This window comes from Carassius gibelio, chromosome A12, assembly GCF_023724105.1.
Source record: "Carassius gibelio isolate Cgi1373 ecotype wild population from Czech Republic chromosome A12, carGib1.2-hapl.c, whole genome shotgun sequence".
Lineage (NCBI taxonomy): Eukaryota > Metazoa > Chordata > Actinopteri > Cypriniformes > Cyprinidae > Carassius > Carassius gibelio.
The window spans coordinates 12,227,943-12,240,720 of record NC_068382.1 but is presented as its reverse complement, the minus strand read 5'-3'; the positions used below and the strand labels follow the sequence as shown (position 1 = coordinate 12,240,720).

Sequence of the window (12,778 nt, the reverse complement as noted above, 5' to 3'; positions counted from 1 at the left end):
ACAGTTAAAAGGAAGTCTGGGACGACTTTTATTTTGACAGTATAGTTGCAGTAAGTTCCGCATCAATGTTGCCATGTCCACTTCTTGGTCCACTTTAGGATTGTTTTCTACCAACATAGTAGCGGGTAGTTTATTTATATGCAGTATTGTAAAAGTTTTTAATTATTAATGCAAAATTATATGCTTATAATCCTCCTTATGCTTATTTGTTGAGGCAAGTCGTTATGATTTGACCATACCAAGTGTAAAGATCTGGCAACAGTGTTCCGCATTCACGTCTGCTTCACCACACTACAGTCTGCACGGAAAAAAAGTGTGAGTGGGTGAGGATGGTGCTCAGGTGAATAAAGGTAAAACTTTTCTTCCCTTGCCTCTTTTTGTGTACATTAGCACAGGTGTATGTCCAGTACTGTCTAAAAAGAAACAGTTTAAAATGGTTTTATTAAGTAAATAGTTTCGGCCATGATACATTCGGTTTTGTTTTAAGCGCTCTTTTCTCGTCTTGTACAAACATCTGTGATAAGTGAAAATAAATGTCTCACTGCTGTTCTGCTCAGGTAACGTTAGTGGCAAATGGACTTCCTCACTCTGTTCGGTGTTTATGTGGCAGTGGTGCTCACCTGCATCGCTCTGGTTTGTAAATATTCAGGACATCAGCAGACTCCTCTCGGTCTGCTTTTGGACAAGTTCACAGGGGTAAGTGAAGCCCTGCAAACTGTTTATTTCTGTAATTGTTTGAAATATAATTTATATCAAGTTGTTGCTTTTAGATCGTCTCGCCATGGATCCCACAACGTATCCAAAGCTTTTGCTACAGATCTATGCACAGGCTGTTCCATCAAAGGTAAGAGAGTTTGAACAGGTACGAATGTTTGGATTTTTAAAGTTTTTTTTTTTTTTTTTTTTTTAAAGAAGTCTCGTCTCTTATGCTCTACAATGCTGTATTTATTTGATCAAAATACAGAAAAACAGTAACATTATTCATGAAATATAATAATAATAATAATAAATTCTAGGGGTGGGAGATATGACCAAAATCTTATTCCGGTTATGAGGAATTTTATTTCACGATATAGCTGTTTTTATTTTTGAATTTGAAATAAAGCATTATTTTTTCAGCTACAGTAGGCTAGGTTTATTTAACGTGTAGTAAGAAATATTAAAAAAATTTACTAAGGCGTATAAATAAAATACTCCAAAATCATCAGCGTATCAAACATTAACTGATCCCTATTAAAAATCCAAAAGTAGTTCAGTCAAGGGCAGTGAGTGATTAACATTAATAATGACAGACAGCAGCAGGTAAATTACACTGCTGTCTCTTTAAGACCAACTGCACAGTTCCAATATACTGATACACATCTAGTTTTCACCCAATGGTTTATTTAACATATAACTGACTGTGTTTATGGGAATACTCATGCACATTCCAAATTCGCAATTGCATGCTGTCTGATGAGGAGGTGCTTTCTGAGTGTGTGCTTCGCATGTGTGTCAGTCTGCCCGAGCACCACATTGAGTTCTTTTTCACTGCTTACCACACTAACTCTATCAAGTGCATCCCACACTTAATTTTCTCATTCATGATTGTTTCCTTATCACTTAAAGATCTAAATAACTTTTAAGTAGCACTATGTTACGCAGACATACTTGCATAATGCAGAATACACAATATAGCACTTTATTCTGTGTAAACAATGTATACGGTCATATCGCCCAGCCCTATTATTTTCTATTTGACTATATTTTAAAATGTAATATATTTCCGTGAAAAAAAAATCTGGTTTTCAGCAGCCATTACTCCAGTCTTCAGTGTCACATGATCCTTCAGAATTCATTCTGATATAATTATTTGATGTGAACAGTTGATTACTAATTGATTTATAATGAGTTGATTAATTAATTTTTATTTAGCTTGTTAAGTCTTTTTTTTATTATTATTAAATAGATGTTTACAATGAAATTTGCAATTGTTTTACAAATGTAATGTTTGTCAACTGGAGGCTTTAAAGGGATAGTTCACCTCAAAATGAAAATTTGCTGTTAATTTACTCACTCTCAGGCCATCCGAGATGTAGGTGACTTTTATTTTCTTCTTTAGTAGAACAGTAAAGATGATTTTGATCTGAAACCATGATCACTGGTGATTCATACACTGCACGTTTGTGGCTGCTGGTTTTAGAATGTAAAAAAAAAAACACAAACAGACAAGATCAAATTAATACCAATGGCTACTGATGAAATAATGAGGTCTTATGAAGCAAAATGATCAGTCTGTGCAAGAAAATTATTTACAATATTATTACTTTTAATCTACAGCCGGGGCAAATGGTTCTCAGCATGTTCACAACTGTCAGGAGCATGAACTTCCTCTTGTCACATAATGACAAATGCTTTACAAAAGAAAGTGAGGACTCGATCGCAGACTGAGAGAGATGACCAGGGACACATGTGACCTGACCCTTTTTGTTTACAACAGAAAGTGAGGACTCATGTGCAGAGCTTCAGTAGCAGTGCCAGTGTCTAAAGCTCACAATGTAAAAGTGACAGTGGTTGATGATTTAGATGTGAAAGAGGATTCTTGGTCTCTGATTTCTGGTTTGATAAAGTAGGGATTTGCATAAAATTCCCCATCCTCTTCTTTCACATTGAAATCATCAGTGTCAGCTCATCCATGTTCTTGGTTATCTCTGTCAGTTTGCACACGAGTCCTAACTCTTCGTTGTAAACAAACATCAGCTTATGTGAGAGTATGCATACGTCATTACGCGACAGAAGAAGAACATTTGCCCGGGCTGTGGATTAAAGGTAATAATGTAGTTAAAATAAATGTTTACATTTTAATTCACAATATTGTTCATATATGCTGTAGTTTTCTTAATGTTCGACCAATTAAAACATTTTAGTTGAATGGACTATAAAACTAGTTCAGTAAATGTTGAGCCAACTACAAAACAACAATTCAAGTAATGTTTTGAAGATTGAAATTGAGTGAATGTAAACAATTCTGTTGAATTAGTTAATAAATTGTAATTAGTTTGAAGCAGCTTGAATTTTTTTACAGTGTTGTTAAACTAAGAGATTAATAATACAAATATTTAATAGAATACTAGATTTCACATTTAAGGCAGTTTCTTGCATGCATTTGGCAGATTCTTTAACCGAACTAAGCAGTTTACGGTGTATTATTCAGACTATGCAATGTATTCAAGCTGTACATTTTATAGTTCTCTAATCATCAAGCTGTCAAGTATATTTCCTCTAATCCTATGTCTATTTATTTTTCACATTAGGAACAACCTCTTCCTTTTCTTGCACCTGTTACTTGAAGTGGTTGTGTATGGAGAATTCTCCTATGAGGTCTTTGGCTTCTGTTCGGACATGGGCACAAGTTCAATCAGTTTGTACGTTCCTTACGTCCTCCTTGCAGTGAAGTCTTATCTGTTCTACCTGTGTTGTAGCAGAGACCCAGGTAAGCAAATGAACAATTGCCTCATTTCCATTGAAAACAAATTGGGAATACCATTACAGTTAATTTGAGTTTCCCTTTAAAGGCACATTGACAAAGGCAAACCATACTGCACAACTAAAGGTCTACCAGTATGATGAAAAACTGTTCCATCAGGGAGTCCGGTGTTCAACCTGTCAGCTGCTCAAACCTGCCCGATCCAAACACTGTCGTAAGTATAGAAATAATGTTAATATTCTTCCTTTGAACATCAGATTAAATGTAAATTTTTTGTAAGTGAAAAAAATGTAAGAATAAGCCCCTTGTATGAGGTGAAAATAACCCAGTGATTTTAATAATTGTTTCTGATCAGACGTTTTTTTGTTGTTGTTTTTATGTACATAATGACTTTATTTTACACTGTATTTTGTTAGATTAATTTGTTTGCATATGTGTGTATAACTCTGTACACCTGGTATTAGTATTTCCTTGGTTTGCTTAGTTTTGCTTTTTCTGTCAAATTTGTATTTTATTTTATAAAAGTACAAAACCAATTATAGTACTTTGATATATTAACATTATATCAGTTAACTTTATATATATTTTACTGTGTATTGTAAAATATAAAACATTGCTACCATTGTTATTTTTCTAAACTTCTTTCTTTTTTTAATGATTTTTTTAGTGTATCCTTGTAAGTTTAACTACTAATTAACCCCTTCAGCTGTGAACCTGTTATTACTTAGCCCATTTTATATAATTCATTTTCTAAATTCATTTTCTCCCTTAGTTAAAAAGAAGCAAGAAACAAACAAATAATATTAGTGAAACAAACTATTTTTAGTATTGTTATAATTATTCATAACGGCCCAGTGTAACTCCCTGTTAGTGGCATTTATACAATTTTTTTTCAACATTCTTCATCATTTGCGGTTGATCTCGTTTCTACAGGGGTTTGCAATAGATGTGTGCAGAGATTCGACCATCATTGTGTGTGGGTGAATAACTGCATTGGTGCCCAGAACACCAGATTCTTCCTGTTGTACCTCCTGAGTGTGTGCGCCATGGCAGCTGATGTTGCAGTCCTTACAGCAGACATGTTGCTAAAAGCTGTTCTCCGAACTGGACTCCTGCATGCTCACTACATTGATGAGCAGGGTGAGCAACAGCTCGCTGGACCGATCTTTATCATCCAGGTAATAAAAACACACCACAGAAATGGTCTTTACTAGTAATCGTGCTGTGGTCCATGAATTGTCCCTCTAATAAATCTTTTTCCATTGCATTTCTTGTTTTAGCATCTCTTTCTGACATTTCCAAGGATCGTCTTCATGCTGGGCTTCTTGGTATTTGTCTTTTTCCTATTGGCGGGATATTTCATGTTTCACATGTATTTGGCTTTGATAAATCAAACCTCAAATGAGTGGTTTAAAGGAAAAGGTCACAGTTGCCAGCATTGCCATCCATACTCTGCACACAACTGCCGGACATCATACAATCCATTTAGAGGTTTCTATTACAGGGGAATCCTCAAAAACCTTGGGGAAATCTTTTGGCCCCTATGTCCTGCTCAGAAAAAAGAGAATTAGAGAAAGTAGGTTATTGTTCTTACACCGTGTCTACACCGGCGGTCACAACAGCTCGAGGATGTCTACACTGGACATTTGAACTTTGAAAATCATTTGAACTTTGTGTTAGTACGTCATAAATAGAACAAGGCATCCGTTTACTGTCAGGGATTTGTCGTGTTGCATCACATCACGCCGCATCCAGTGTAGACCGCATCACTGATTATAATGGGTTCTATTGTATTTTGTGTAGAACCCAAAATGGGTCCGGTGTAGACATGGGGTTATTTTTAACTGTGTTTGTATTTAACTCTGTATCCTGTTTTGGTAAATTGGGTTTTTAATAAAAGATTTCTCAGCATTATGTATTATTGGCACCTTTTCTCTTTATTTTTTCTTTTCTCTGATTTATTTTTTTTAATAAAAAATTCTAATGTACTTTCCAATTGTTTTACCAAAACTTAGTGAATGAAAATGAGGATGTCAAGGAAAGGCATACAGTCCATTCAATAGGTTGTGCTGTGTTGAAGTCACATACGGTCTAATTTTTACTTTATGCATTACCATAGTTTCAGGATTTTATATTTGAAATGTATTTCTAGACGACTTTAGCAGTGACACTAATAATATTCTTATGTTATCAAGTAGAGTTACAGAAAACTTACATGGCAACATGAGCAAATTATTACTGTTATTTAGGTTGAGAGTGTCAGATTTCAACATTTTATAAAAATATATTTCAGCATGAATAAAAAACAATACCATGTATTACAATTTATATTAAAAGATCTTGACAAAATGTATTTTATACATTTGACGGGGTTTTAAATTCATTCCCGCCTCGACCATAGATGCCATCTTAACACTGTAATTCTTTGGATGGTTATTCTCTTTTATTAATAATGATACTTCATAATCTGATTCTAATCTGATTCAACCTAAATCATTTTGATCTTAAATATTCTAGATAAACTTTATTCAGGTTTTTTTTTTTCCATTGGATAATAGTCTGTGAGTTTATTTTATCTTGTATTAAGTTGTATATTTGTGGACACAGTAATTCATTTACAGATTTAGAATAAAAATATTGTTTTCCTTTTAAAGTTAAAATGGGACTTTATACTAAATTATATAGTCTTTTATCATAAATATACTACTACTACTACTACTACGAATAAAACATTTCAGCAAAAAGAAACTTAAGTTTAATGAAGGTATGTCCTCTAAATTTCTTTGAATCATAAAATATATATTTTTTCAGCTAGCTATGAGTATCTATTAGTGAAGAAAATTTGGGGGAATTGTTCTGTTCCCTAGGATGAAGTGTTACAATACAATATGTTACAAACCTGCACCATCATACATTATATCAAAATCAAGTTGAAGACTGATCAATGCCATTAACAGATTATTATTCCAATACATGTCACCTTTAAATACAGATAAAACAGAGTGGACAACTTTTAAAACTGTAAAAAGAGAAGTCTATGACTCCCACAAGAGTAAATCCACAACATCCAGCACAATGTGGCTGAGAACCAACAGTCCTATAGTGCTGGTGAGGCAAAGGACAGCCCAGTGAGAAAGAGGAGGAAGATGGATAGTTTTGAGAAGCTCCACTCTATCCGCTTGTCTGAGTGGAGCCACAGTTCAGATCTAAGTCAGACGGTGGAGGACCAGGATACTGTGCTGAAATACGAAAGATGGACTGAAGGTGAATCCTTTGATTGTTTACTGTTAACTATATGTACACCAAACGGTCTACACAATATTCAACTATACAGTATATGAGTATCCATTGATGAGAACTTATTTAAATAGGGTAGTTTTTCTTGTAGGATGAAGTGTCAATAATTACGGTTTTATTAATCCCCACGGTTACACCCTACTGTTGAAACATTTAAAGCTGCAGTAGGTAACTTTTGTAAAAATATATGGTTTACATATTTGTTAAACCTGTCATTATGTCCTGACAGTAGAATATGAGACAGATCTGTGAAAAAATCAAGCTCCTCTGGCTCCTCCCAGTGGTCCTATTGCCATTTGCAGAAATACATCGCTCCCGTTAAGAAACAACCAATCAGTGCTAGGGGTCCGTAACTTAGTTTGTGCTCAAAATTTAGAAAACTGTATATAATAAGCGAGTACACCATGAATCCATTTTCCAAACCGTGTTTTTAGCTTGTCCTGAATCACTAGGGTGCACCTATAATAAGTGTTTATATTCAGACTATTTTAGATTGCTTCGGGGGTACCGCGGCGGAGTAACCCAGTACCTTTGTGATTCTTCATAGACATAAACAGAGAGAAGTAGTTCCGCCTACGATGTTCTTCCGCAAGACGCAAGCAGTTCTGTTTATTAACCGCTAGAGCGTCAAAAGTTACCGACTGCATCTTTAACTTTAAATGTTTATTTTATATTATATATATATATATATATATATATATATATATATATATATACGATTTAATGTAGTAACTGAACAAATAATATGAGTATGAATTATTTAATTAATTGATTAAAACAAGCTTTAATTTGATATTCAAGTCCTCCCTCCTGCAGATAAACAGGGTCAAACTCCTACTCTAGTCCAGTCAGTTCAGCATCTAGACATAACAACAAAGTGGACATAAGAATTACAGTCATAACCCAAACGTTAACTTGTTTCCAGGCTTTGCTCTAAAAGTATAAGTCATCCCTACTACAACCCCAAAGGAGTAAAATACACGGTTTCCTCACAGCCTCGCTTTCGTTGAATTTTTGTTTATTTTATTAACCTTTTTTTTTTTTGCAGCCTACCCTGACGAAGGTCTATTTTATTCACTGATCTATAATATAGAACATGTTATATATATGTAGATCAGTGATTTTATTAGTTCACTGGCCCTTTAAGCCGGTGCGGAAGTGCCTCACTAGTATAACGTCACCTACACTGTCAAACGAATGAATCACTGGCACAAGGCTTGCAGCCTACCCTGACGAAGGTCTATTTTATTCACTGATCTATAATATAGAACATGTTATATATATGTAGATCAGTGATTTTATTAGTTCACTGGCCCTTTAAGCCGGTGCGGAAGTGCCTCACTAGTATAACGTCACCTACACTGTCAAACGAATGAATCACTGGCACAAGGCAGTGTGCTGCTCGGTTGCTGCAACTAGTAATTTCCAGTTCCCTGTCATTATCGTCTGACATAAGCTGATCTCCGGCTAGTCAGCGGACTATTCGTAGATAGGTGAAGATCAAATACTATTTTAGGACGGACCGAGGAAAAGAACGAGGATTGCTCTGAGGACGAGAGTAACTTGAGGAATGGCTGCATCTAAATGTACGCGACTGACCGTTGCTCTGAGCAGACACTTACTGGACTCGGTAGACTGTGTCCTGTTCGACTGCGACGGTGTAATATGGAGAGGGGACCAGGCCATCCCCGGAGCCCCTGAAGTTATCAGTTCACTGAAGAAAAACGGAAAACGGGTGTTTTTTGTCACAAACAACAGCACAAAGACCCGACAAATGTACGCGGATAAATTAGACAAGCTCGGTTTCGAAGCCACTGCTGACGAGGTGTTCGGGACAGCGTACTGCTCGGCGGTGTACCTCAAAAACGTTTGTAAAATCAACGGAAAAGTCTATTTAATTGGGAGCAATGCGATGAGGCAGGAGCTCGAGGACGTGGGGATCCGACCGCTCGGTGTGGGGCCTGACCCCGTCTCAGGAGTTCAGAAAGACTGGGCCGATGTTCCTCTCGATAAGGAGGTTCAAGCTGTACTCGTCGGGTTTGATGAACACTTCAGTTACATGAAGCTCAACAGAGCTCTGCAGTACCTCTGTAACCCCGACTGTCAGTTCGTGGGAACCAACACGGACACGAGACTGCCTCTGGAGGGAGGCAAAGCGGTCCCGGGTAAGCAGATATCAAGGACATCACAAATATGTATTACCTTAATGTAGTGTTTTCACAACGACCTTGTCTTCCGCTTACAGGGACAGGGTGTCTCCTAAGGGCGGTTGAGACCGCTGCGCAGCGCCAAGCTCAAGTGGTCGGGAAACCCAGCAGCTTCATGTTCGAGTGTGTGACCAACCAGTTCGGTCTGGACCCTGAGAAGTGTCTGATGGTCGGAGATAGACTGGACACTGACATCATGCTGGGCTCAAACTGTGGCCTGAAGACCCTGCTGACCCTCACAGGAGTTTCTACTGTAGAAGAAGCCGACGCAAACCTGAAGAGCAAATGTCCACTTCAGCAAAAAATGGTGCCTGACTACTATATAGACAGCATTGCTGATATTTTACCTGCACTACAAGCATAGTCAGTGTTTACTTGAATTTCACCCAGTTTAATAGAGAATATATTTATCAACAAATGGGTACGGATATTTTAATAATTTAATGGAAATTGTTCATCTTGATATATATATATGCAATATGATTTACTATGTCATCAAGGCTTAATTTCAAAACTGGCCTACCTCTTTTTTTTTTTTTTTTAATAACCTACTGTTTTAATTTTAGGTAATATAAGGGCAATACATTTTTTTTATTTATTTTAGTTTTATTGTTTGTTTTTTATTTTGTCTAAAAAAGTAATTTGTGAAGTGTTTTCTTGTCAGTAATACTCGGGTGCTATACAAAACAAGTGACCCTCTAAATTGTGCCGTTTGTTTTTATTTTATCAGAAGTACTTATTCAATTCTGTACTGTTAATTCACTGTACTTGTAACATAATAAGTGAGAGAATATTTTAAAATAGTACATTTTGCATTTTACAGCTTTGTCACTCAGTAACCCATAAACCTGGTAGGAATTTATTTCTCGCCATGGTTTGGTGTTCAAATGTACATTTTGCTTGACTGATCAAATAAATAAGGATTGTTAATGAAAAGTGTATTTCTTTTTCTTAATATTGTACTTGAAAGAGATATAAATTCTGTGATCATTTACTCACCATTACATCAATCTAAACTTACTTTTTCTAGGATACATAAAAGACAATAATTACATTTTGAAGACTGGTTATCAACATTCATTAAAATGTCTTCTTTCACATTCCCCAGAAGAAAGGAGGTCACAGTTTTGGAACGACATGAGAGTGTGTAAATGATGACACAGTTTAAATTTTTGGTGTTTCCTGTGATGAGACTGCACCTCAGTTTTCTCACTGTAACCACCTCTGAAGTTATTAAAGTCAGCAGCCGAAGGGCATGGCCAGTCGATGCCTTCACACATGATCTGCAACGAAAAGACCTGTCCACAGTGCCGATCTAGCTGTCCCCTTCGTCTGCTGTCTGGTATGGGGTAGTCAGCCAGTGGGTTGGACTACCTGGTGTGAGGCAAGAGGTGGGGGGCAGAGGAGTTAGATTCCTATACTGCAGGCACCGTTGGTCGGTCTCAGTCATGAACATTGCTGTACACAGAAAGAGGTAAGACAGGTACTGTGAGGAGAAGCAAAACAGGGCAGAATGTTGAGGTGCTGGAAGCATTCAGAAGCCAATCTGGAGGACCCACAGAACATGTTGAGAGTTCATTGCTGTTTTCCATTAGCAGTGCACATACTTAAGATTAAAACAGAAATATGTCACTTTGTGTTTTGCTTAGCTGTGTTTTATGGCTTGCTTACAATCCATAAATATTCTTTAATGTGAATGTGCCTTAAATGTAACTTGGAGGGAGATGGCTGTGTGTTTGGATTTGCTAGCACTGTGGTCCCATGAGCTCCTCTAGGGTTCCTCACAAAGTTCTCTGGGGGAGTATTGCTGCCATGCTGCTCATTGCTATCATTGCTCTTGGTGTGGCCACACATCTAGGGCTAGAACACAAGACACAAGTCCAGGCATTTCATATTTTCAGTAATTTTTATGGCAAGACGCCTGTAAACCACTGTTTTTTCTGCCCATGCACTGGCCAGTTTGGGATTATGGGATATTTGGCTTTTACAGCTTGTCTTCTCTCATAATGGAAAGAAAATTTCCCAAATTTCCCACATGGACTGAGTCAGAAATCTTCATTTCAGTAGCACTTATATACACCAGACCCAGCTCTATGTTTTACAGAGGGGTTTACACTTAATGTACTGTGATTAATTGACAGGGAGAGTATGCTGATATTGTATCAGCTGTGGTGTCTTCCTTTAAAGGTTTGCACTGAAAATTAAACTTCTGTGCACTGTCTTCATTGCAAGTTGTCAGAATTCCCAATCACATGGGTGACTTGATCAATCAGTCGGCTTTGATTGACAAGCACAACAGTGTAGTGACCTACACTGTGACTTCTCATGTCAACCACACTTCCATAGTTATTTTTAAGCTTTTTAAGACCTTGTGCACTGAACGTACCTAAAACATAAAGGTGGCTGGCAAATTGACTGGCACCACCCCAGTGCTCTTAGGTAGATTAGAGAGCACTTTTGGCTGCTTTCTACTCTGTGACTCCAGAAAGTGAGTAATGGACCGCACCAGCTCAGGAGGGCTTTAGTGTATAGCTGAGACCGAATTCCACAGACCATCTGATCCACCTTGACTGGATTGCATTACAGGATGGGACCACAGGGTGCACAATGGCCACTCTGTTGGCTTTTTCCTCTTTTAAGTCAATAATGGAAAGACCGAGCTCCTTTCCGCAAATAGAGCAGAGACCTGTGTTGGACACACTTCTCTCAGCACTTAACAAGGCGATTCATGCACTGGGTTATGATCTGTGCAGAGCGGGATGGGCTGATGAACCGATAAGTATTGCTGACCACTTAAAATCTTGGTCTCAGTTGAGATTTTTGCATCATTGCGTTTGATTTAAGCCATTAGAAATGTTTTTGGAAACGCCTTTTGAACAAGATTTCCAATTTTTGGTGCACAATGAGCTATTGAGAAGCATAAACTGCCAGTCTCAGGCTCACTCAAGCATTACTCCACTTTAACACGTTTCTATCTGATCTCTCAGAGGAGTAAGTGGTGTAATTACAAATGCCTTTTGCACTAGAGGAAACGCTTAATCCCCTTAAGACATAATTATATGATCAGGAGTCATACAGTGTATGCGTTAACACTGGAACAATATAGCGAGTCTGTATCACACCATTAGAGGATCATTTACTCGGGGATGATATACAGAGAGTTATGTGATGATTCCCACAGGTTCATCAGGTCTGGGTGGTGTGAGTTTTTAGGAGTGCTGTCCAGAAGTCGTGTGGAAGCTTCCACCCTTCAAGAACCTCTTCAGTCCCTCTGTCAGCAGGCCTCTGTGTACTGGACTAAAAGATCTGATGGTAAGAGTATGTCAGTATTACAATATTACATTCTGTTACACTAAACTGATTCAAAAGCGAAAGACATTGTAAAAGACATTTATACTGTAACAAAAGATTTATATTTAAAATGCTTTGTTTTAAACTTTCTATTCATCACAGAATCCTGAAAAAACTACTTGTGTTTTTTAAGAAATATAAACCTTGAGATTTCTTTCCTTTTTTTCCTGAAGGTCCTGGGAAACAAAAGACTTATTTATTTCTGCACTGACATCTGCTTTCCCAGCAACATTTGGGTTTCTGTGTGCTTCTACTACTTGCCAGAGTGACATTCCACTGACTGTGTACCAGCACACGCCAGGGAAACAAACAAATGCATTCACATCAATGAGAGAATCTGGAGAGGCTACTCAAATGCCATTTTAAGGTGGAATCTTCTTGTGATTATCTGCTGGATCCTTATCTTCATCCTCTCTTGTATTTAGCCCCATCTTTCCAGTGGTGTATGAACGTGACT

The 12,778-nt window shown here is 37.3% G+C and overlaps 2 protein-coding genes and 1 pseudogene across 2 annotated transcripts; all 3 read left to right on the top strand.

The window, feature by feature from the left end:
- The first annotated feature begins 40 nt into the window (after nt 1–40).
- Nucleotides 41–5,384, top strand: zdhhc4 (zinc finger DHHC-type palmitoyltransferase 4). Its single transcript, XM_052611198.1, has 8 exons — nt 41–125; nt 215–350; nt 558–696; nt 771–844; nt 3,294–3,472; nt 3,555–3,680; nt 4,400–4,644; nt 4,747–5,384. Exons 3-8 carry the CDS (start codon nt 574–576, stop codon nt 5,035–5,037), a joined length of 1,038 nt encoding a protein of 345 aa, XP_052467158.1. The 5' UTR covers nt 41–125; nt 215–350; nt 558–573; the 3' UTR covers nt 5,038–5,384.
- A 2,740-nt stretch (nt 5,385–8,124) lies between these two features.
- LOC128025151 (glycerol-3-phosphate phosphatase) lies at nt 8,125–9,906 on the top strand. Its single transcript, XM_052611193.1, has 2 exons — nt 8,125–8,928; nt 9,009–9,906. The coding sequence occupies exons 1-2, from the start codon at nt 8,334–8,336 to the stop codon at nt 9,332–9,334; spliced, it is 921 nt and encodes a 306-aa protein (XP_052467153.1). The 5' UTR covers nt 8,125–8,333; the 3' UTR covers nt 9,335–9,906.
- Nucleotides 9,907–10,336: 430 nt separating this feature from the next.
- LOC128025642 (uncharacterized) lies at nt 10,337–12,672 on the top strand (annotated as a pseudogene).
- The last annotated feature ends 106 nt before the right edge of the window (nt 12,673–12,778 follow it).